This window comes from Copadichromis virginalis, linkage group LG22, assembly GCF_057382275.1.
Source record: "Copadichromis virginalis isolate Kocher_CV1m ecotype Utaka linkage group LG22, C_Virginalis_male_GT1.1, whole genome shotgun sequence".
In the NCBI taxonomy this organism is placed as follows: domain Eukaryota; kingdom Metazoa; phylum Chordata; class Actinopteri; order Cichliformes; family Cichlidae; genus Copadichromis; species Copadichromis virginalis.
In genome coordinates, this window is record NC_140638.1 from 19,921,898 (window position 1) to 19,946,898 (window position 25,001).

The window sequence follows — 25,001 nt, forward strand, 5'->3', positions numbered from 1 at the left end:
CACGAAAGAACTTTTTTATGCATCACCTTAGCGGTGTCTGTTCGCCTCGAGGTGTTGTAAACTCATTCTCCCGTTCTAAGGAGGATTACCGACTCCACTTGACTTTGAAGCTGTAAGATTTCCAAAACATGGTTTGACTTCAAGGCTTCTCTGGGAGTTGAGGGGATTTTAATGAGGGGATTTTAATGAGGGGATTTTCGGTTTGACCAGCTATGCAGGACTTGAGTGGTAGATGGTCAGTTTCTAGAATCAGGTCATCTGTCACACTTTTTTTTAACCTGAACTACCTCACCCACATGACACTTGGGGTAGTAATAGAGGGCATAATGTGGGTCAGCAATAGTTGTGTTCGGAGATGTTTCTGTCAAGGATTTCAATACACAATGACACAAACTGAGACTGAATTTGCATGAATGGGTGACAGAAATGTGTCTGTTTCCTGCTTAATGCATGTTGGGATTAAAGCAATAATGCCACATTTAGATTACATTAAAGACTTGAAACACTAGGAAACAGCTTGACTTGCTCTGAAGCCTTTAAGGCGGTGACGTCCACTTATAAAGCTTTTAAAGCAGCTCTTTCTTCAGTTGTTTATCCTTATTAAGGCAAAGCTCTTGGCAAAAATACACATATCACATTTTTAGAATTGTACAGTTTTATAAATGCAGGTTTGATCTGGGTGTTGCGCCCAAATAAAGGCTGTTACTTGTAAAATGTTTGAGATCCCCCGCCTCTTAGCACCATCTGAGTCATTGAACACCCATAATTCAAGTGAGCCGAGAACACGGAGCTATATTGAAAACAGAGCAGCCGTCACCTCAGACCTGGTTTTCATTTTTAGCTATTTCTGTTCAATTGACCTCAACATGCAAAAATAAGTAGTACACTACTGAGCTCATACTACTCAAACATCTAATTATTCTTGCTGTTGGTCCGTTTATAGGTTAGTTACCATATCAGAACCGAAAATAGAAGACAAATGCAAACATGAAATATGAGAGCACGAACAAGCTACGGCTCGTTTTCTTTCTCTGAATTGTTTCAGAAGAGGTTTTGCATTGTTCAAAGAGGCAGCCTGTGTTCGTTTTAGAGAATTAAAGAGAGAAGCATCAGGAGCACTAATGAAGACAATGAGCAAACAGCATTTTTTGGGGTCTATAGTTTTGCTTTTGGCCTTATTAACTTGTGAAATTAAGACAACCATGTATAATGGATTTTGTAAGTTCTATGATTTCTACTACTTGTCTCTTATGCAACTGCATAAGTACACATCTAAGCCTGAGTCCTGATCTCGTCAGGGTAATGGTACAGTAGTTCCTTACAGATCACTGTTATACACAAGGAAGCCATGAAAGGGAAAAAAGGAATCAAAAGAATTTCTTGGAAAAGTACAACTTCAGAATTGTCTAAATGATGCTAAACAAGTGGTTTTAGATTCCTGTGTTTCAGAGAAAGCTGGAACACTGAGTAAAATGGAAATATGAACAAATCGTTTAGACCCTGAAGGTGGCATTGTGGTTGTATCACAGCAAGAAGGTTCTTGGTTTGTAGGGAGGTTAGGTTAACTGGTAATTTTAAACTGGCTGTAGGTGTAGATGTGAGTGTGAATGGCTGTAAATGTCTTCCTGTGTTATCACTGCGTTAGTGATAGACTTCTAACCCTATCCAGGATACACTCTGCCACTAGCACAGCGTCTGTTGAGATAAAGTCATGTGAAAGTGAAAGACGCCTTTTCAGATCTAAGGTTTCCTTATTAGGACATTAAGAACTAATGTCCTAGAATAACACATGAAATTTTACACTGTCATTATACAGTGAGAAAGACTATTCATAACTAGAAAATACTGAAGATAGCTGTCAGTCGTCCCAGCAAATTCATCTCAAGGTCAGAGCGTGTCACGCTAAGAGAAGCTCCAACACACCTAAAATCTACATGTTTAATGTTAAACTTCATCACAATACGATTAGAAAACGCCTGAACAAGTTTTGCTTGCTTGCAAGTGTTTGCAGAGGAAAGCATCTTCTCTCTTAAAAGAACCTGGCAGCAGTGCTTACGTTTGCAAAACTACATCTGAGCAAACCACAACACTTCTGGAGCAACGTCCTTTGGACAGACCAGACCAAAGTGGAGACCAAGTGTTTGGTCATAATGCACAGTGCTGCATTAAGCAAAAGACAAACACAGAACATCAGTACAAAGATCAAGACATAAACGGTGAAGCACGGTGGTGGACGGGTGATAATTCGGGCACCTTGCTGTCACTGAATCAACCATGAACTGAAAAAGAAAAGAATCAAAGTGTTGCAATGACCCTGTCATAGTGCAGACCTCAACCCAATTGCTCAAACGCTGATGCGGGACCTTGACAGAGCTGCGCATAAACAAATGCCCACAAACCTCAAAAACTGAAGCAACGTTGTAAAGAACAACTGACCAAAATTATTTCTCAATGATGTGAGAGACTGTCGAAGTCACACTGGAAATGATTTCTTTAACTTATTGCTGAGAAAAGTGGTTCTACGAGGTCCTGAATCATGCCACATACTTTGTCACACACTGCTTCTTCATCGTCTTTTTTGTTCAATAAATAACATAATATATAATAAAGTTTGTATTTAAATAATTTCGAGAGGGACCAGAGGATTATTTTGTTTTATTAACCATGGAATTGAAAGAGGGTGCACGTTCTTTCCTCACATGACTGTAGCCTCAGTAGCTTTGCTATAGTTCACTGATAGAAATCACTGATAAAAGCCTGATTTTAAAATGCAGAATCTAAACCTAGTGGAAAACCTCAGCATGGCTCTGTCTGTGTTTTATATGCAGGTGTGGTTTATATATGTAATTTTCTTTCTTTTTCTGGTACATTTTTAGCTGACCTTTATGGATGGAGCAAAAGCTGCGTTCGCTGAAAATGGTTCCTAAAAGTGACCATGAACCCACACAGTGTCTACTTTAATTGACTGCCACCTAAAGGCAATAATTAATATCAGCACTAGTTTCTCACAGTGTTGAATTCCCCCATCATTACTCATGAAAGATTTTACCTCACAGCTTTCAAAGAGGAAAAAAAGACAAAGGTAATGTCTTAGGAAACGAAAGAAATGAAAAGATACACAATCTTAGATGATGGGGAAAAAACCTTTGATAACAACTGAAATTGGAGGTTGGAGGTTAACGGGCTTCAGCCCTGCTTCAGCAGGAGTAAGGATGAGAAGGTGGGGAGACCAGCAGAGATGGAAAGTAAAGAGAAGCTGAGTTTTAGAGTAAGGAAAGAAGAGAGAGACAGAGTGCATTGTGCTGTGGATGGGGCGGGTCATCCTGGTCAGGGCAAAGAGGAAAGCCTGCTCAGATCAGTCCAGAAGCTGACAGCTCTCTGACAGGGATTAGACGACTGCCTGTAAATAATAGGGGTTCAGACCTGGGGCACTTTGCTCTTTGACAAAGTGTTCATTTCTCATCCATCACTCTTTCCTTCTCTCTGTTGCCTGTGGGGTCGAATTCTCACAGACGTTTGGTTATTCTGGGTGAGACTCAGCAGACTAAAAGCAAAAGGTGCTGTGGTAAAAGGTGCAGCATTACTCAAATACAAGAGAGTTTCCATATGGCGCATTTGGTGCTCACCTGCATCTCCTCAATGTGACACATTCAAATTTCCAGAAAAATGAAAGGAAAGCAAAGTAGCAGACTGTGAGATAGATGACATCATTTGATTTAAACTAAACATCTGGAGGCCAGGCACAGTCGGAGCCTTAAAATAGACACAATGGGCGAGAGGTAGGCGACCTGCTGTAGTTACAGTGGTGTTAAAAGAAAATGCTCTCATGCAATGACAGGCGCATGATAAATAATTCCAAATATGTTTGCTGAAGTAAATAAGTTCAGAGGAAGCCAAATCGGGACCATTACACAAAGTCCAGGCCTCAGTGTAAACTACATGATTGTATTTGTAATGTCTGTGTATGTGAGGCCTATCTTAATAGGAGACTCACATGCAACAAAGACAGTAACTTGAATCTCTATTTTGCATGTGCAGAATGACCCATTAACTACACTGAAATCCTCAAAGGAACTTATTATGACTTGTGGAGTAGAGGGCAATGATTCTGTAGCCTACGTAAGCATACGCGCACTGCTTTTCAGACTGACTTGGAAATATCTGGAGCCTTTAAATTAAGCAGCAGTAATAGGAGTGTCAGAGTCCTTCCAGAGACTATTCCAGACACGCCCTAACCACCACAGCTGCCAGCGCTCTGGAGAAGAGGAGGTTCGGGTGAAAGTGGAGCTGAGGGGAAGAGAGGAAACCTGAGGGCAGGCTATGCGGGTCCGGACTCTTATTAACAGGCTGTCAGCGCAAACCGAAGGGCGCCGAGATGTCAGCGAGGGGACGAGGATGTAGCACACCTGAGGAGAGCGGCGTGTGGCGCGTTTGAGAGACGGAACTAATTCTGGATTCAATGCGTGTGCAGTTCCTCACCAGTGATGAGTTGGCTCCTGTTGTGGATTGTAACAGCAGCCGGGATTCAAGAGGTGGGATGGAGGACAGATTTCCCAAAGTACCTTTTTGTCTTTTGTTTTTCTTTCTTTCTTTTAACGTCCAGGTTGCATGTAACTCAGACGTTTAATGCAAGTTGCAGAAGACATAGGGGGTTATTTTAAAGTTAGTAAGGTAGGCTGAGATACACTATACGACAAGCTCATTTAAACGTAATAAACGAAATCAGTGTTTCCTCCGTTTTAGCCCCCCCCCCCCCCCCCCCCCCCCATTTATTCGTCAGGTTATGGCAAAAAAAAAAAAAAAAAAGAGAAAAAAATAGTTTTTTTAACCTTTGGCTGAATAAATATTTCCATTAAAATCTGCTTAAAAACTGATTGTTGTCCTTTATTATCCTATTATCCTTTATTTATTATTATCCGTTATCTGGCTTTAATTTTGCACTGTGGGATGCTCAAAGTTGTGTCTAGGCTCGTTCGGTTATATTTTAGTGCCACCTGGTGGATATTTGGGGGTACTCATGTGCTTTCTTGTATCCCACTGCCTCCTCAGAGCCTTTCTACTCATAAAGACATCAGTTTGTGGTCTAACCTCAGAAACTGAGTGTTTAAATTAATGATATTTTGTGTTAAACACGTTAAACACGGCGATATTCTTAGTTTTTGTAAGATTTGGGTTATTCAGCATCAATGTCAAATATACCCCTAAACAGTGTGGTTGTGAATAGTCAGTATTAAATATATTCTCATTATTGCATAATAAACTCATGTGGTTTGGAGGGAAATAACAACAACGCCTGAGTGACAGTTTCCCCTGGGAAAAGTCCTTTCTCCTCTGCTCTGAGGAAGGGTAAATCAAGCCAACACCTCCCCGCGGGTCATCTGACCTGACTGCAGGCTGACAGGAAGAAGAGATTAAACCAGGAGTGGAGCCAGGGTCATCAGCACTTGTAATCTCTTTGTAACCAGCTGCCACAAAAATATGACAAGTATTTGAGGTCACGTTAGAAAGCATTTAAAAAGGGGGGAAAAAGATGATGATGATAACCACAAATAGCTCACTAAATAATCTCTCTGTCTTGGTATTGTTAAATGTCCTACATGCAAAATGTGTTCATCAGAGATAAATGATTTCAATAAGATGTTTGTATCAATCCCAGCCCAGCTTTTATAATTAATTTATGAAGCACTCACATCTTGATTTCCATGATCTCCTTTTTCTGTGTCAGGGTGATGATTTCCTTAGCGGGAACAATATGTATGCCACTTTGCAAATTAGCCTCATGGCTGCAGAATAAATTAAGTCTTTTGATAAAACAGCTTTGTGGCACGACTGTGACTAAAAGTCGTTCATCTGCATTATCTTTAATATGACCATAATTCTACTGAAGTGCTGAGAACAAGCCGAGGAAAACGGATCCACCGTGCTTAAGATGATTAAGCATCTTTTCGCACAGTTAACCGCGGACAGAGTGTGCACGCACGTGTATCTTTCAAGCTCCCCATTTAAGAGCTCTGCTATAAGTATTTATGGCTGTAGAGACAATACTGGAGCTAATTTTATATGTTTCACTTCTCGCCCAGCCCCGACCACATACTGTACTTTTAATTAGGATGGACACGGTATCTGCTTCAGCTGAAGTCTTATTCATAAAGAGCCTTTGTGGTTTATTATTGCTACAAAACTGACTCATCTGCGTTTGAAGTTTTGCTCGATTTGCATCATAAATGCAACATGACTTCACTTTCCCTGAGAGGGAAGTTTCGGTTTCTGTCACACGAAGTAACAACCTGGAGATCATTTCCTGCTCCTTTCTCAAGCACACCATGCTCTCAAAACAAAAAGAATTCAGTTCAGACTCAACCATCTATTATTTTTTACAAAAAACAATAACAAAAAACATTCACATTCCCAAACTTTCATCAGTTGAGGCTCATGCATTCTCTGTCCAAAGCTAACCTCTAAGCTCTGGGCTGTTAATGTGCCTTATGTGCAGCGTTGCTGTGAGAACATCTGCTTTTAAGAGCTGCAAAGCTCTTTACTGTGTGATCTTGGCTACACAGAGCAGATTGTAAGAGTCATAATGCCAAGGGAGATGAAATTCATTTCATTGTCAGGATTTTTATAACTGTAAGTAGCACAGTTCTTGTTTGAAATATGGCAACGGAAACCAGTGTTAATACATAAGACACCAGGGCGCGATGGTGATTTAATAAGATTATCTCCACTGGGTGTTTAATTCATTTATATAGTCTTATTTAATTTATCGCACAGCACGAACACATGTTAGCACTGAAGCAGAAGTGTACAAGTAAGGGATTTTAAACCTTTCAAGTCCATTACTTGCTGAGACATGGTTACCAAAGAGGGCTAGATGAAAAAAAAAATCATGATTAAGGGCATTAAAAATATTGCCCCCACACAAGGGGTCAAATACCTTTTGTGCAATAAAAAAAAATTCCGGACAAACAGGTTGAAAGAGTAGTTGCAGATGACTTATTTTGTGCAATCACTGTAACAAAGGCTCAGGCTTGATGATGTGACATAAGCTGTATCCATGATGTGAAAGCTATTGGACATATTAGATTAATAAAATATAGAGTATATGAACTGGGAATCTCATTTTCTTTCCCCTTTCCTCTCTGCAGGCCTACTCCCTGAATTCCACCACCATGCTGCCTGCCACAGCTGTCACATCCCCATTTGTAGACCTGTACAACCGCACACAGTACTGCAAGTGGCCCTGCGAGTGTCCAGAGACCCCCCCTAAGTGCCCGCCAGGTGTAAGCCTCCTCATGGATGGCTGCGACTGCTGCAAGACCTGCGCCCGGCAGGTGGGCGAGGTGTGCAACGAGGCAGACATGTGTGACTACCACAAGGGACTGTACTGCGACTACAGCTCAGACAAGCCTAGGTACGAAAAAGGAGTGTGTGCATGTAAGTGTCACTCACCAAAACAAACTACCGCTGTACACCGCATCAAAAGTTCATTTTTGTAATGTTGCAAGTCACGTTCATTGTCCAAACTGCACACAAACTGCAGCACAGCACAGACTTGAGTAGAGAATATTAGAAAAAGCTATTTTTGGTTTGGTTTCATGGCACAGGCAGCATGTGCACATTATTCAACAAAGAGCACAGAGCACACATGGAAGAAAATTACTGACCTCAGTCTAGGGACATATCTGCAAGTTTTATATCCAAGTCTCCAACATGCAAATAACTTTTTGTGTTATTCATGTTTTCATGTTTTCATTTTATTATTTTGCCTTTGTTCTACATTTTTGCAGACTGTGCAGACTTAATCGTTGCCTGATGTCGAGATCAAATCTATCCCAGATATTGCACAGCACTAGCTTCTAATGTAATTATTGCATTACATGTTTTTTGTATTTTAATACGTCTATGTGTTGTTATTTTCATACCATTTATCATTTTAGTTTCACTCACACCATTTTTCCCCTTTTTTAATTATTCTCTTTTGTTCATTCGCTGCTTGTTGTGCTCACTTTTAAGGACTTTATTTTTTGGAATAAGCTGTGGAGAAATGAAATACTTACCTCCCACTAAATGATGTCTGCTGCTAAAAAAATAGTAAAAACAGACCTATGGTGTCACAGATTTTCCATCTCTAATAGAAGGTTCATTTAAAACCTACCTACACATGATCTGATGACAGTTTGAAGATGGAATAAGAAAATAAAAAATGGAGACTAATATAACAGTTTTCAAACATTTCTGAAGTGCAAAATTTTTCATTTATCGATTGCTTTTATTTTCCAAGCTCTGCAAGACAAATGTCCTCCTAATAATGGCGGACGCAGTTCAGCAGCAACGCACAAGTCCAAGCTTTTGTGTGTTTGCCCTGCTTTTATAATATATTCCTGCTTGTCATCCCTCTCTGGCAGACATGGTGGGAATCGGCTGCGAGCACAATGGCGTGATCTACCGTAACGGGGAGAGTTTCCAGCCCAACTGTAAATACCAGTGCGTGTGTGTTAACGGTGCTATTGGCTGTGTGGGGCTGTGCACAGAGTCTCAGCCTCCCCGTGTTTGGTGCCAGACCCCACGACGAATCAAAGTCCGGGGACAGTGCTGCGAGCAGTGGATCTGTGACGAGCCCAGGAGAGGGCGCAAGACAGCGCTGCGACATGCAGTCGAGGGTAGGAAGCTTTGGATAAAAAATATTGTATGTTTTAACCCCTAAATCTAATGTTCAGAGTTGATGGCTGAGAGGTCATTTAAATGGAAGGGAATGCTTCAAGTACAAATATAGTGAACAAATTACTAGGAAGCCCTCAGTATTCTTAAAAATGTGAGGATTTTACATGACTAATTGGAGCTCTCTTGGGCAGTATTGTTTGCACAGAAATGTAGACATACATACAGTACACCGTGAATATTTCTGATATTGAGTGGTGTTATTTACACCAGTATAAATCTTTAGAAGTAACAGAATCTGCTCTGTTTGAAACTGCATCTCACAAAGTAGCTGTGCAAGTAAAGCTGGTAGTCCAGACGCATCGTGAAGTATGTGTTTGTCGTAAGCGTGTGAGTGACAAATCGATCCTTTCCTGTGGAAGCCAGTGGAGGCAAGAATGTGAATGAAGATCTCTTTGTGCTGCATAAGGAAACAAATTAGATCCAGACTTCTAGGCAGACACAATTTAACAGTTTGGATTAAAAACAGATGCGACACGAGGGGAGACAGTCATACTGTGCTTCTCGTGTTCTCTCCGACATTACATGTGCAGGATCTGAATGATCTGAATGTTAAACAAGTATATTCATGTTGCTAAAAGACAATTTTAAAACAAGAGGATATGTGATTGGTTGATTGAGTGGAATTGTTCTCCTGAAATTCCTTAATTGATCCGTTTATTTATTGATCCAGTTATTATAAAGCTGACTCCTGTTACATCTTTTATCACTGCTCTGTATTATGCTGGGGTCTGCCGGGGAGCCATGCTGCTAAATTTAACTGCAGCTGGAAAAACAATCCTTGTTTTGACTTTTTTTTTTGGTCTCTAATAACCAAACGATTGGTTGAAATATTGTGAATTTTTAATTTCATTAAAACTTTAATTAAAACTGTCTATATTTAACTCTTGGTTTGCCAAATGGAGTAGAGTTGTCGCGACCTGGAGCACTTTGACAATGAAATGGCGCTGAACGTAATTTAGTTGCACACCTCTCTGTCTATGCTGCTGTCTAGTTTTCCCAGCCGAGACCACGAGCTGGCACAAAAACTGCATTACCCAGACTACCTCATGGAGCCCGTGCTCAAAGACCTGCGGCCGCGGCCTGTCCATGAGGATCTCCAATGCCAATGAGCGATGCGAGCTGTTTAAAGAGTCTCGTCTCTGTAACCTGCGGCCGTGCGAGGTCGACATCACCAAACACATCAAGGTAGTAGTCTCACAAACACGTACAATAACTGATCAAACTGAAATGGTTTTTATATTTAAAATCTTCCTGTTTCTTTGCTCCCTCAGCCAGGGAAGAAATGTCTTAATATCTACAGGGAAGATCAGCCAACAAACCTCACCATCTCCGGCTGCTCCAGCAAGAAAGCGTACCGGCCCAAATACTGCGGCGTCTGCACCGACGAACGCTGCTGCATCCCCTACAAATCCAAAACCATTGACGTGGAGTTTGAGTGTCCCAACGGGACGGGATTCACCTGGAAGATGTTGTGGGTTCAGGCCTGCTTCTGCAACCTCAGCTGCAGAAGCCCCAATGACATCTTTGCTGACCTGGAGAATTATTACGGTTATCCAGAGGTTATGAACTAAGAAGCGACCTGTCGGTTTGTCCCATCTGTAAAGAGCTTTAGAACTTTTTCCTGACTTTCATTTCCTATGCAGTTTTTTCCTTTCCTTTTTTAGTCCAATCATGTACAAGGGATTTTGTTCTGTTTTCTTTTTCCTATTGGAAAAATCTGTAAATATCACATATGTGTATTCATAAAGCATGGTGTGCTTTTGAAGACTATTTAAAGAAGTGTTTGCAAATGAAAATATTCAACAACGCATGTGAAATACTGAAGGTTTAATTTATTTATGAGGCTTTTGGCATATGTACTGGCATGCTATGTTTTTTGGACGACGTCTCACAAGGACATTGCTTGCCTGCCTTTAAACTCCCATATCAACGGAGGTTGTAGGTTTTTCTTCATCTATTTCATTAAATTCTCCCTATAAGTGTTAAGAGATGAACAAAGATCCCCAAGACTACATATTCATATGAAATAAGGATAATCAGGGAAGCTGTTACACTTTTTTTTGTCATTTTTTAATAAATACAAACGGTTATGTCATTTTAATGCTTTTCTACAGCATTAGAAGGTTGTGTATTTACAAAGCTGTATGTACGTGTTCTACAGAGCCAAATGTTTTTGTAGTGCAAGTAAAATACAGAAGAAAGAGTAGAAAGTATCAGGTAAGTTCTATGGCTATCCTCGTGTTTACATGTGGACCTCTCTTTTATCACTCACTCAAGAATCCACACACAGGAGCAGCACAATCTAACAAAGGTGAACAATTTCATGGCACATTGATTGCATAGAAATCATCATAAAAATCATTAAGAGAGAACCGTTTTTGATCCATTAATAAACCATGTGATCCTGAAGCTTTAGCATTGGTTTTTCAGTGTTTTGATTGACGACAAAGCATACAATTTAGATTAATTTTAAATTCACCTGCAAACTGCTATTTCAACAATCTTTTGGGGGAAAGAAAATTCACAGGGGGGGAAATAAATGACATTTGCAAGGTCAAACAATTTGCTGTGCATGATATACTTTAGGTCTGCCCTTTCAATTTTCAAAGATATACGTGTAGTGCCTCCCCATTCACTCTCCACATCTACAAGTCTGCTCCTACATACGAACAATAACTCATACATGAAAAATAAACGGATAAATGATCGAACAATTACAGTGAGAACAGGAAACACATTTACAGTCGGGTAAATTTGAGAAAGCTGCGTCAGTAGGGTAAAAATGGACCAAAAAAAATGAGGTTGGAGGGAAAGATGAAGGGGAGGTTGTTTTTTTTTGTATGCGAGATTATGAGGGATATATTACAAGCTGGTGTACTCTTAGCCACAGCTTTCTCCGACATTCTCTGCTTCGATGTCCCCAAATGCTGCGTTGCCTCCAATTACACTGTGGCCCCAAACATTTTCTGCTTGCAATCAATAAACACGACCTCAACTTCTTACTCAAACATATTTCCAAACTAGGGCAACTCATCTGCACTGAGAAATCTGCAGGTGAGTGTGTATTGTGCGTTTTTTTATTTCTTTTTTTCCCCTCTCTTTTAAACAATTCCAGGTTGATGGGCCAGGTGTGAATTAGAGGTAGCGCAGCAGAGACTGAAGGGGATCCTTGAGAGGTTTGGATGTCTGCTGAGTGGAGGGTTATTTAGCAGGACACTTCGGCGGACTTGCTCACGCCTTGGTCCACGTTGTTGTTGGCCGTGGTGTCCATGGAGCTGTCTGTGTGGGAGCGGCCGTGCGGATTCTCAGTCGTGTGGCTGCGGCTGCGGCTGCCCTCGTTGGTGTGGGAGCGGGAGCGGTTTCCCTCGTTGGTGTGGGAGCGGGAGCGGTTTCCCTCGCTGGTGTGGGAGCGGGAGCGGTTGCCGTCGAACGAGGTGACGCTAGAGCCAGAGGCAGTGCGGGAGCGAACAAGGCGGGTCATGCTGGCAGCAGGCACTGAGGGAAGAGGAAAAGAATTTACTGACGTCCACTTTCCCATTGCTCACTACCTTTCATCACAACCTTCAAGAAGATTTGCAGAATTTTGTAATAAATGTATGGCGAGCATATAAATTGCCACGTGTTGTTACAATGAAAGCAAGCCATCCAAACAGATGCAGACAATTAAAATTGGTTCTACTGTCATCAGCAAATGCAAACGTGTCAGTCAAATGAAAGTTCACACGGACACCATTTAAACTAAACAGCGAATACTTTATGCTTGAGAGCAGTAGTGCAAAGTTGTCAAATTCAATTCGACCTTCAGCAGGCTGTCTTGACCATGTCTACATGCCCAAATTAACTGAACTGTTCCCGTGTGATTGGCTGATTAGTTATTAAATCAGCTGAATGGCTGTGTATAATAAAGTTGCCAGTGGGTGCACATATGGTCTGTCCTTTGAGCATTAGTTACATCATAGTGAGTACATGCCCTAATCAATCATAAAAACAAGGGGTGCGAAGGCTGTGTTGGGGCATTATTATAATCACCTTATATTTGTGTGTACATTGGTACAGTCAAGCATTCCCGTTCCCAAATTCATTAATCACATTACAGTCAGAAATCAAACAACTGAGTCACCTGCAAGAGTTACACAAGATCCTAAAGTATCTGAATAATCAAACATGCGTTGAACTCACTTTGTGGAGCGCATTTGACGAATTGCAAAAATTCTCAAAGGGGGCATTCTCAGTGCAGTTCATCATAAATAATAAATTTTGGCACGTAAAGAGACAAGAATGTGACACTCGAGTGCTCAGATCTTGTGCATGTCCTTCTTAGGGTAGCCGTTTGTGCTGATGTGTGGGAATACGTAAGGTTTAATGTGCTATTCTAAACTAGAAATTATATTACTGGTCTCAGCAACGTAATGAGGAGCCTAACAAAATTAATTAGTGCATTAATGTTTTCAGAGTGTTTGATTTTCAACACTGGATGAGGTGAACTCGAAGGCTAAGAGATCTTTCTCTCACCACAAGGTGGCAGAATATACATCTTTTACATCTGTAAGCACCGGTGATGGCAGGCATTTTTTTCTGTGTCGTTTTTATTTTCATGCACGTTGGAAGAAGAAACTTTAATCTGAACATATCTCAGTAAAACAAAGTGAAAGTATGTGATACTTACTGTATCCCATGCCCTGAATGAAGTACTTGAACGCCTCGGTCAGCTTGCCAGGCTGCAGAGAAGAACATAAAGATAATCAGTCCTCTTTTCAGTAATTATTATATTTGTTTGCATAACATTGACAGGTTCAAGCTCTCAGCCACCAGCTTACTTCCCAGGGTTTGTGATATGACAGCTGTTATGAACAGGTGCTGTGCAGTTTGGAGGATTACAACCTGACAACTGTGGTTCATGTCTGGTACTTGTTAATGCTCTTAAGTGCCACCCTCCTACGCCATCCACCCCTCCACCTGACCCCGTGTGCTGATTATCCAGCCCTGTCCAGCCTGTTCTACAGCATCAATGTCTCTCATGTCATTTCCCCCTCCCTATTTTCTTTCTCACACATACACACCTGGTCAACCTGGGGCATGCCACCGCAGTCGGCCATCTGGGGAGAAGAGTAAAAGAACACAAAATTAGAATTTTGCATGTTGTCACTTGTGTATTCGTGCAGCATCGTGCACACTCCATAACCCCCCACAGCGCTCATTAAGTCCAATTTGAACACGCAGAACCATTAACCCCAGTAAAAGGCACCACTTTAAGTCAAACAGCCATTTGATTTGAGATGCGGTTCATAAAAAGCTCGCCACAGGCCAGCCGAAGTAGGTCAGTGAGCTCTGGGGAAACGCTCAGCTGTCATACCACTGGTTAATATATCACCAGGTAAATGCTGAGCCAGTGGAATCTTATCAGCAGATGAGTTGTCGTCAAGGTGGTTATAATCTGGATGAGACAGGAGGTGTGGGGTAAAGGCCACAACAGAGGGAATGAGTGGGGCCCTCACCTTAAGAAGGGTGGCCTTTGTGGGGTCCAGCTTAGTGTTGCACTCAACCTGCAGGAACAAACGCAAAACATTTATTAGGCAAATGATGTGTGATGACCAACAAGTTTTTAATGTTGTGTGCTTAATCCAGTTATTCCTATGGATAATATATACTAACAAATACGTTTTGGATTTGGGACCTGTTTGCAGCTGAAAGCAGCAGCAGTCACACAAATCTCTTAACTTTAACAGATTAAAGCTGATCTGCATCACTCCGTTTCTGTTTCCAATTCGGTTCTTGCCTAAGACATGCTAAACTGTTGTCCTTAAGCACTTATCCTTGCATATCTCTTGGGCTTAAGCAGACGACTGAAGCGAATGGAAAACACGTCCAGCACAAGTTGAACCGTGTTAACGGCAGTGGGAAGTCTAATCATTAGCACTTGAGCCATGTGAACTCACCACGGCCTCCACGGCAGGAGAGCTATCGCCAACCACCAGCAGAGAAGGGCACCTGGATAAAGGACACACAACCACACAGTGAATGTTTCCGTGTTAGAAATAACATTGTTTCATTTAAGCTGATGCCGTTTTTGAGAACAACTTACTTGAGGGTTCTGGCATGGCTTCCAGGGACTGGCCTCTCAATTTCCAGATCCCTTCGACTGTAGACAGACACATCTGTTAGTGCGCAGAACACGCTACTTTCGGCTGCTCCCTAATTTTTGCACCCGATGGCCTCCCTGACTCAACTCCACAGGGATCGGTATCTCAAATGTGTACAGCACTACACTAAGGAGCCACCACACTTTCCATTAGAGTGTATGAACTCAAACACCAAGATTATATCATGAAACATTTACATAAACTAGATGCTGTGCTTACCTTTCATAGGACTTGACAAAGAGATGCAGGTTAAACAGGTTCATGTCATTCATGATGTGGTGGCGGTATGTGGCAATTAGATCATGGTTGTGCTGAATTTCCTCCTGCGGTACCCAAAACAAAAGACGGGTTAAACCCACGACCTACAAATGAATCTAACTAAAATCCTAGTTTCAGTTTACAGAGGTACTTTAAGCGTAATGAAGATATTAATTAATTTAATAATGAGAATTTGAATCTTTACCTTTCCAAACAGGTGGGTGATGATCATGTCGGGCTGTGCGTGAGTCCAGCCACTGATCTAAAAAACAGAAAAAGCTATGTTTAGCTTTAATGGTTCTGCAAATCCAAAAGTCAAAGTTACCACAGTTTTTGGAAATGGTTTGAACAGTTGTAGGTGCTCATATGTGTGTTTATACGCGCATTACCTTGTGTGCAGCCCAGTCCATCCATCCCTCAGCACACGAGTTGATGTTGATGAGAACAAGGCCTTCTACCATATTTGGGTAGTCCAGCTAAAAGATACATAAATGAACTTTAGAAATAAACCACGACACATTTCGCTAAATATGTGCCCCACAACCGATTTAAAAAAATATTTTGTATAGCCCATCTATTTATTTATTGTTTCCCAATTTGGTGAGGGTTAGGTTTTAATCTAAAGCTCTTTAATGTTATATCGTGCCCTGTTGAACAATATAGAACTAGTTAAAGTAAAGGCTGCAAAGAGTTAAATGTTGCATCTTTGCCAGCTTTGTGTCAGCGGGGAGGGGGGCTTACTATTGAGCACAGTGTTAGTGGTGAGCTGATCTTGTACATTCCTGAGGCTTTCATGGCTCTGCAGGCTCAAGCAATAAGCGGCAGTGTGTTGCCAAAAATCAGCCAAGAGCAGAAACCCATTAGCCAGCTCTGCTAATCCAAGATTGATTACGGTAATACTGAAAATATTAAGTGTGACTGAGAGAGCGTGGGGTAAACTCACAGCAAATCTGGACAGAATGTAGGCCCCGGCTCCCATGCCCATGCCAATCACACTTTTCAGGCTAGAGTGCATAAAAGTAGAGGGGTACTGTTAGAACAACCGGTTAGAAAGTGTCTCAAATATAAAGGGTGAAGTGTCAGGCTGGGAACTGGAGCTCAATTTACCCAAAATGCTTTAAGACCAGTGGGAGAGACTCAGCGAGTTGGTCCATAGAAGGGTACTCATATCTGGGGAAACAAAAAGAGTATTGTTACAGACACTATCTAATCAGCAATGGTCTTATATTACCGTTATCAACTCCTGACAGCAGTTTGTGTTCAGCTAATCTTAACATAAGGCAAAGTCTCACCATTAAAGCAGAGATTAGGCTGAACAAGAGATAATACTTGTCAAATTAGGTCACCTTAAGCACATTCACAGTGATCTACCTGTTGATTCTGAGGTCACAGACTGCTTGACATACATTAAGTGTCTCTCTGTTTGTGACTGTGTGCGCACATGCATGTGTGCATCTGGCTCACCCAGTGGAAAAGGTGTTTGCTCCTTCATGCTGCCCCGGGGCATCGACGTGACACACAGCAAAGTGCTGCATGATTTCCGCCATGTCCTCATGGTCGAAGAGCGTGTTCCAGCAGGTTTTGTCTGGAAAACAGTGAAAAGATGGTGGAGTTGGATGAGTGGTTCTTAATAGAGGGGGAAAGAAGAACTCAAACCGCCTGAATAGATGAGCAAATCTCAGGTTTGGAGGTGCCGTGAGCAATCATCTTACAAAATCTGACTTCATTACAAAAAAAAGAAAAAAGAAATCATGGAAGACTCCACGAGGAGTCTCCACACCTCCTCCTACAGATACACAAACATGACCGAGCGTAAAATGATAGCGTGGATACAAGGGTTATAAGTCCAGCTTAGATACTTAGATAGACTTAATATAAAGGTAGTTCAGAGAAACTAATTTCATTTTAATTGGTATGATCATTCAAAACACACAAGGCCTTCGGTACCACAGCACGTTTCACCAAGATAAAGGAAATAATGAGGTAGGCTTACAGTTCAGGCCGACGTCATGGAAGGTGAGAATGACTGGTCTGTCCCCCTTGGGAACCCCCTTCATTGTACAGTGAATTCTTCCATTAGGAGTCTCCACATCGTGCTCCTATAGATACACAGACATGACCATACTTTTATAGCTCCAGGTTACAAAAAATACATAAATATATTTATATATATTTCTTTAAAGTTACTCCTTGATGCTGGTGCAACAGGGCTGCATAGTCAATATGACAACGTAAAGCTGTTGCAGTAATATTTGAAATACTTTTGTTAAATACAACCTCCAATAATTAGCCTGTTTTTTTGATGGAAAATCTAAATGATAGGCTCTTCACCAGGAATAATTTACCCAACCATGCCGCATCTCGTTACAGAGGTTTATCATTCCATTAAATATATTAGTTTTCTATCTACTTTACCAACTGAAAAGTAAGCAAAGCCATTTCAAAAGGCTGGCCACTGTAAAACACAACACATTTTTTCCACATGAGCCACAAAAGAAGAATATTTTTTTTCCCCGTTTAGCACCTGTGCAACAACTCCAACTTTAGTATCGATTGTCCAGCAGGCAGCATAATCCCACAAATCCGCTGGAAACTACAGCAAACATTTTAATAAAGCTTTTAGTCTACTCACGCTCACTTCAATCTCAGCGACAATCATTTCCACATCAGGATCCTCCAGAACCATGTTTGCAGGAATAGAGTTAAACACTGCTTGCTACTGAAAACTGTAGTTACAGTGGCTCTCTGAGCTATAGATCCAAGAGCTGGTAAGCCTCTGAAGTCGTTCAGCCCTTCAGTGAGAACTGCATTTTATACCCCTGCTGCTTACCAGTTGGCCTAAGCTCCTGGCCTCCCATGGTGCCTTGCAGGCTGGTCAAAACAAGCTAATTCTAGATGAAGATATCCTTAAATTGGATCAGCCAATGTCAGAGAGGGGCATCAGCTACTGCGCTGACATGATAAGTATGAGCATGTGATGAGTGGCAAAACATGATGAATAAATGAGGCAGCAGCTATTATTCAGTAATATTTAGGGGAGAAGATTTACAAAAACAAAGACTTAACTTAGTGTTGGTAATTAAATATAGATCCTGCACGATATACGGCAGCAAACAGTCTTTCGAGACTAGACTGAGCCCTTTTGATGAAAATCTTTGATTTGTTTCTAAATTACACATTCGGTATTTGGTTAAAACTCACCCATAATACATTAAAAATTTAGTTAAATAGTGAAACGAAGTTTTAAAAATTTCTCCAAATATAAATACTGCCATAATCCATGAATAAATCAGTTTTAAGAACTAGACTAAAAAAAAACATTTAACTCCTTTAAAAAAAGTTTTTTTCTATAAAATCTAAATATGTAGAGTGATTATTAGCTAAAAATTGCTTTTACATTGTCATTCATTTCTTTATTTCTACTAATTTTAAACTTAAACTGTTTATATGAAGGTTTATTATTAACCAACAGCAGCTCTATGGTGATCCATCAGCAGGTCAAGGGTATGTCACGAGACAACCTATTAGGTAGTTTGTTTTTTACCCCCAAACCAGTTCTAACTGCATGGGATCTACTTGTCAGGAACATCCAGCAAGGAGGTAAAACCTATTTACGAAATGTAATGTACAGGATTCACCACAGCTCGCTCCACCCACGCTTTGCAGGGCACACTCAAACGTGGAGACTACGCAGTGGAGATAATCCTGCAAGGCAGCGAGCATGTGTCTGTGTGTACAGAGTGTTCATAAGCACACACGCACATCTGTGAAACTTACAGTGGAATTTCTTTTTTGTGTATGTGTGTGTGTGTCCAGGTGTCATGAATGCATTCGCTAATAAAAATCAGGGAATATCATCAGAGCCAACTAATCCTGCGCGACTGACTGTTGGAAGCTTAGTCCCCACAGAGACATCAAACACTTGCCCTGGATACTTTAGGTCAACCAATCTGTCAGTGTCACAGCAAAGAAAGTCAGAAGGACTCTGATGGAGCTCAGACTCTCAGTAAAAGAACCCCATCCACACACTGCCTGAGCACAAAACCCTTAAATTCGCATGAAGTTTGAAGAAAAGATTTTTTTAAGTTGAAACCAATGCACTTCTCACACCTACTGTTATTTAAAAACAACACAGATTCAAGAGGCAGCAAATGTTTTCTGACTATAAGGAGCTCTGTACAGGGTGTTAGGATCGCCCCCAGACTCAGCAGCACCAAAACACATGCAGTTTCTCCCGATAGGCTGCATCATCAAATCCAGTTCAACATGCATTTCATCACTTCCTGTAGCTGACTCAGTTAGTGGAACCCTAATTAGGTTTCTGTCCTAATAAAATCACAGCAGATAAAAGGTCAATGAGGTAGTGCCACAGCTATGTTAATAATTATCAAAGTATTTCATTTTATCAGCCACTAGATGGTACTATTCAAGGTAAAGTTATGAGATACCAAGCAGTGGATTTAACTGCTAAAACAAAATGTTGCAACTTGTCAGAATGATAAAGTGTTTAATGTGTGTTTATGCAAACATACCTTGGTTACAAGCTGCTGCACAGCCTCTCTCAAGCCCTGGAAAGAGAGAAAAGAGGAATGAAAACATAAAAGATAACATGATTACGGTGCAACAAGCTATAATCTAATATCCCAAAGTCGGTTCCCATCACTGAACCCAACCTGAATCAAGTATAATTTTGACTGCACAGTCAACATAATGCATCAAACATGAAGAACATTCTGTGAAATTATGTGAAAGCGAATCATACTGTGGTATTCTGGTGCATATGCATGATTTTCTTATTGCACTAGTTCCATTTTTCTAACACACAGCCGACCACAGACAGCTTAATTGTCTTTTACTGTGCATATTTTGGAAATCTGTGTATAGAAATTTATGAAGTGTTCAGTGATTACGTTCTCATATAAAAGCACCAATATCCCAAAAGTTATATCTAAAGAAAAGTCAAGCTAAGAGGCACAAATAAATCAGCAAAAAGCATACAAAGCTTGACAGCATAGAACTCCAACAGCTTAAGATTTATCTGAGAGTCACCGTTAAACAAAACTTTGCACAAAACATACCGGCAGCTCCCTGTCAACCAGCAGGGGTTTGGACTCAACAACCTGGATATCATCCATTTCAAAGAGCTGCAGAGCCTGGGAGAGATCGGAGCAATTAGTTAATGACTGGTTCAGCATATTTCTGTGTACGAGGATCAAGGTTTTTATATGCATTACTGTATTTTAAAATAAAAGAGTGATTAAAGGCCTGTTAAAGTACAGATTTGTCCCTTTCTTTTGCTCCTAAGCGTCTTTAAGGGGACTGCTGGGAGACTTTTGTCAGAATTGAGGAGTTGCAGACAATAGAATGAGGCCTGCTTGAACTTTGGCTGGGTGTGTTTCTCCACACGAAAGTAAAGAGGGCTTAAGTTTAATATAGTCCAAGACACACTCGCAACATGCAGAGGCTTGCAGCAGTTATCTGCAGTAACATGCGGCTCACATAACGGACCACACCTGCGAACCACCTACATGAGAAACACGTGGATAACCTGAAAGACAGTGCGCAAGGTGGCTGACAGGCACAAAGCAAGGTTTGGCTGTGAGGGGAAGAGGAAGTGTGATTTTTGGGTAATTCTCACCCTGCTGAAAGATTTAAAAGAAAAAAAAAGATCTACTACACATGCACTTTGAAGATTGGACTCAAGTTAATTATCCACTGAACTTAGAGCTGAAAAAGACCCTCCCTAAATCCAGGTTTCGGGATTGGGAAGACATTTCATAAAATAACATCAAAGTGGGGCTTAATGACAACATTAAAAGGAAAAGAAAGATGAAGAGTTGTACAGAGGGGCAGAAAACTGGAAGAGAAGCCAGGCTGTGCAGATCATGATGCTGTGTTGGAATAGAGCATGTAGGCTGTGACTCTGCATGCAAATCAAATTAGCCAGTTAAGAGAGCCCTTTGTCCACTGGCCGCAGCAGGCCAGGGGCTTGCCCACTTCTCTCCCACAGCTGAAGCGGGGGGGCCATGATGACCAAGACACACATCCATATACAGGAAGCAACTGACACCCTGGTTCCCATCTAAACTTCCCAGCTTCTTTTCAGCGCCCTGCTTGCGCTTCCTGTCACTTTCTGTGTTTATCTTGGTTTCTGTTTGGGTGAAGTCTCTCCGTTTGCCATTTCCAGGCTTTGACAATGTCTTTTGTGCCAGCAAAAATAGAAAATAGAAAAAAAAAAACTTAATCAACCTTCAGAATTGCAGAGTGCTCATCAGAGCAAGTTTGCCATTTAGAGGAAGCAACTCATGTTTCAGATATGGGTGTCTGGCAGAATACGCCCTGGGTACACACAAACACCTGTATGCCTGTGTTTCTCTGATGAGGAGAACACACACCAGCGCCAGGCAGCTCTCACAGCGCCGCAGAGGAAGAGGAGTATCAAACAACAGGTTCGTTTGTTCACTGCGGCCCTTCCAAAAACATGGCTGCGGTTACACTGCAGGAGCTTTGTTGAAGAGGACAAGAGAGCAGCCCCCGCTGAGATTCCACAGCCATGTAACAGAAACCATGTTTATGATTTTCATAATATCGAAAGAAAAAGAAAATGCTCAGGCCATTTTTGATTATATAATTTGAAAAAAAATGGAGGGGGGGGGATGTAATTTCCCATGTCAACATGAGCAAACCTCTCGGCCTGTTTTCTGTTTTTAAGCCTTTTTTTGCAAACAGCAAAAAATAAAACCAGACAAGTAAGTTCACCCATATGGAAAAGCAACATTTATCATATCTGGTGTCTCTTTTTCTTTTTGTAAATCTTATGGGACTTACAGGTGTGCTGTACTTTGATTTACTCACTTTGGTGAGTAAATGACAACGTGGGACCAAATGGAAAACAACAGAAACTAAATTAATGAAATAAAAGCACGCATCTCTTTTCAAGCTTGGCTACCAGTCACTACCTGCCAGCATGTCGACATCAGAGAGAAGCTCTGACAGAGCAGCAGGCTAAGACAACTAGGTCACCTGCTGTTTACACCTGTGGTGTTAGCCAAGCTGAGCTAATGTTTCACCTCTTTGAGAGGAGTGCAGAAAGGGGAAGTGTTAGTTTACCCACGCCAGAGTCTGAGCCTAAGCAACACGATAGGAGTGCTGCTGCTGTGACATGTTTTATGAAATGATTTCAAACGACTGTCATGGAAAGAGATAAATATTCAACAGTGGCCCATTACACTTAAAATGTATTTATAATGTCGATGAATAACATGAGATGGAGTGAATAACACTGAACGCAAGGCTGCTCTGCTGCTCTTAATATTGTGGCACACCGAGCACAATCGCTTCCTCAAATTTGGCCACATTGGGTAAAAGACTATTCTCAGATTTTAAGATGAGCGTGTTCCCTCACAGGAATTTGCCTTCGGTGCCTTCTTTAAAACCGGCCTCAGCACAAAGAGGTGCCAGTGGCAGCAGTTGTCCCTGCATGCAAAGGCTCCTGTTAGAAAAATGTCATTGCAGAAGGAAAGAAACGAAACAAAAGCAGTAACTGAAACAGCTTTGGCTTGGCAGAAGTGAGACTGTTATGCAATCTTAAACAGGAAACAGTGGGAGGATATACGTTTCTAAGAGATGATCCTAAAAGTGTAGCTCAGAAAAAAAAACCCCAAAAAAAACCACAAACTCGAAATTATTTGAAGCATTTTTATTTGTTGACAGTTTGACTTCATGTCAAGGTTTTAGTTTTTCAAGCTTCGACACCGACTGGTTTCGATGACTGATTAGGGCAGTTGTTGGCTTTCTGAATATTAAAAAATATCACCTGACAATGAGATGCTGCGGTTTGAGCTTTAGAGGAAAACAACAACTCTGGCTCAGGTCTACGTAAAACATCAGCGCTTGTTTTCCACAGTAAATCCAGGAGATGGGGTGCGCTGCTTTAAGCCACAACATCCAAGTTACAAAACAAGCATGGGCTCAAACTCTCTTTGTTCACTGACAGAAAGAAGCATATGTAGTGATTAGATTTGGACAGAGTCTCAATTTCAGAGAGCCAGAATCAAGGGCAGGTCATCCCTTCACTCCTCTGCCTCCATATACTTTTAAATCCACGAGCCTGCTGCATCCATCTGCAGAAACAATGATTGCTTCCCTAATCTTTGGGAACTCGCTTAATCTGTCAAATCCCTGGTTCTGGAATATCAGCAGAGCAGCAGCAGGCCTGCTGGACTAAGCTCATACAGACCTACATTTTCACTGTAAGAGATAGCAAATTGTGGGCGTCTTCCTCTCTATAGTGAAGTTGGTGAGGAGGGGTCACGCAGATCTGATGGGGAGCAGTCTTGTTTTTCTAGCAAAGATTTATTTATTTATGCATTTTGGAACACTTGCTGTTAATACCTTAAGTCAATAAAGAAAATGTTTAATACTTCGATCAGCATCAGCCACAGCCCAGTCTCTCTCCCTCCTCCAGCCCCCACCCTCGTGCATGTTTGTTTGTTTGTTTGTTTGTTACATTAATACCAAGGCTAGAAAGCAAAGAGGATTTGTTATGCAACTATCTGGCCTCACGATGAGTGCAACATTTGACATAAAACTGCATGTTTCCCGTGTGCTCGCGTGCCACCAGTGTCACGTGTGACATGAACGTTGATCTGCGAAGATCTTTTACACTTTGCACACATGGCACCTTCCTTGCTATGAAACACATTCCACAGATTATTTGATCTTTTTTTGAGAAACATGCCCAAAAGTGCGAGAAAGCTCTCTCGGAAAATGCACGTGGACATGTAATAGAAAGCATTTTTTAAATGTGCAAAAATAAAAATGTGGTTCCAGTTTCTATAAAGGGGTTAGAAAAAGGAAAGAAATAATGCAGCCTTAGTTTCTTATTTTAGTTGTGTTTCAGCGGTTGCGCACAGACAACGTCAATAACGGGGAAACTGAGTAGGAAGTGAGCGCACAATTCCTTGGAACCCATAAAAAAGGAGTTCATAGTAGAGTTCATAATTCCAAAAAGAAACCTACCTGTTGGTTTAGCAGATGATTGTCCTGAAATGAAAACTTCCTGAAGAGATGGAGAAAAAAAGTCCTCAAAACTTTTGCAATCTCTCTCTCTCTCTCCTTCTTTCTCTTTGAAACAGCAGCGTTGCTTTGTTTACGTGTTGCGCCAGGCGGATGTATGAGGGAATTTTATAAAGCTTGGGGGCGTGCAGCCCGGCCCACTTTCCCCACCGCCGCCTCTATTGGGCAACACCAGCTGTGGGATTTGAGAATGCAGCTTTCCAGCGGTTGCATGACCAGGAAGCTGTGACTCTCGGGTGAGATGCACGAAAAAAGAACGCCCACCCGATTTATCCCCGGTGACAGCCGACTTTATTTTAGGACTTTTGCCTTCCTATTTTTAGGAATTTGGGGGGCTACCCCGCAGCTCAAATGTTAAAGTGACTGTGTGATATTTTATCTCCCTCTGATCTGTCCTTTGTATACATTCTTACTACGTGCATTGCAACTTCTAAAGACCCACGTTGTCCTTTAATAGTTCTGTCAAGTGTGCCCCTTTTCTCCGCTGTGCAAAGACTCTAACATGCATGCTTATATTTTATTTTTTATTTTTCTTAGACCAACCTACAAATTATCTCTGCTGTAACTAAGCGAGTGTTTCCACATTCTTGCAGTCGCAGCATGTGACCGTTTTTTAAGATGTGTCTGAGCCATTGTCTGCCGAGTTAGGAAGGTAGCCAGGCCTGCAACCTTGATTTGAGGCCAAGAGGAGATAAGTCTGTACAAAGGGAAGCCCTTCCCTCGCGTTAGATCATAACGCCTTTCCTTGATAACGCATGGATATTGACTAATCAAAGCTGGTCTGTCCTATATAATCAATAGCAT

At 41.4% G+C, this 25,001-nt stretch overlaps 2 protein-coding genes across 2 annotated transcripts; one reads left to right on the forward strand and one right to left on the reverse strand.

Annotated features, from left to right (window-relative positions):
- Positions 1-4,187: 4,187 nt before the first annotated feature.
- ccn4a (cellular communication network factor 4a) lies at positions 4,188-11,489 on the forward strand. The gene is made up of 5 exons (XM_085447133.1): positions 4,188-4,532; positions 7,146-7,434; positions 8,406-8,660; positions 9,713-9,906; positions 9,993-11,489. The coding sequence occupies exons 1-5, from the start codon at positions 4,485-4,487 to the stop codon at positions 10,290-10,292; spliced, it is 1,086 nt and encodes a 361-aa protein (XP_085303259.1). The 5' UTR covers positions 4,188-4,484; the 3' UTR covers positions 10,293-11,489.
- Positions 10,770-24,292, reverse strand: ndrg1a (N-myc downstream regulated 1a). Its single transcript, XM_085447132.1, has 16 exons — positions 24,141-24,292; positions 20,198-20,272; positions 19,652-19,687; positions 17,113-17,218; positions 16,584-16,704; positions 16,227-16,289; positions 16,063-16,123; positions 15,509-15,595; positions 15,325-15,381; positions 15,081-15,184; positions 14,804-14,860; positions 14,658-14,709; positions 14,217-14,264; positions 13,782-13,817; positions 13,388-13,439; positions 10,770-12,216 (listed from the first exon to the last, which is right to left on the reverse strand). Exons 2-16 carry the CDS (start codon positions 20,252-20,254, stop codon positions 11,927-11,929), a joined length of 1,227 nt encoding a protein of 408 aa, XP_085303258.1. The 5' UTR covers positions 20,255-20,272; positions 24,141-24,292; the 3' UTR covers positions 10,770-11,926.
- Between the last annotated feature and the right edge of the window lie 709 nt (positions 24,293-25,001).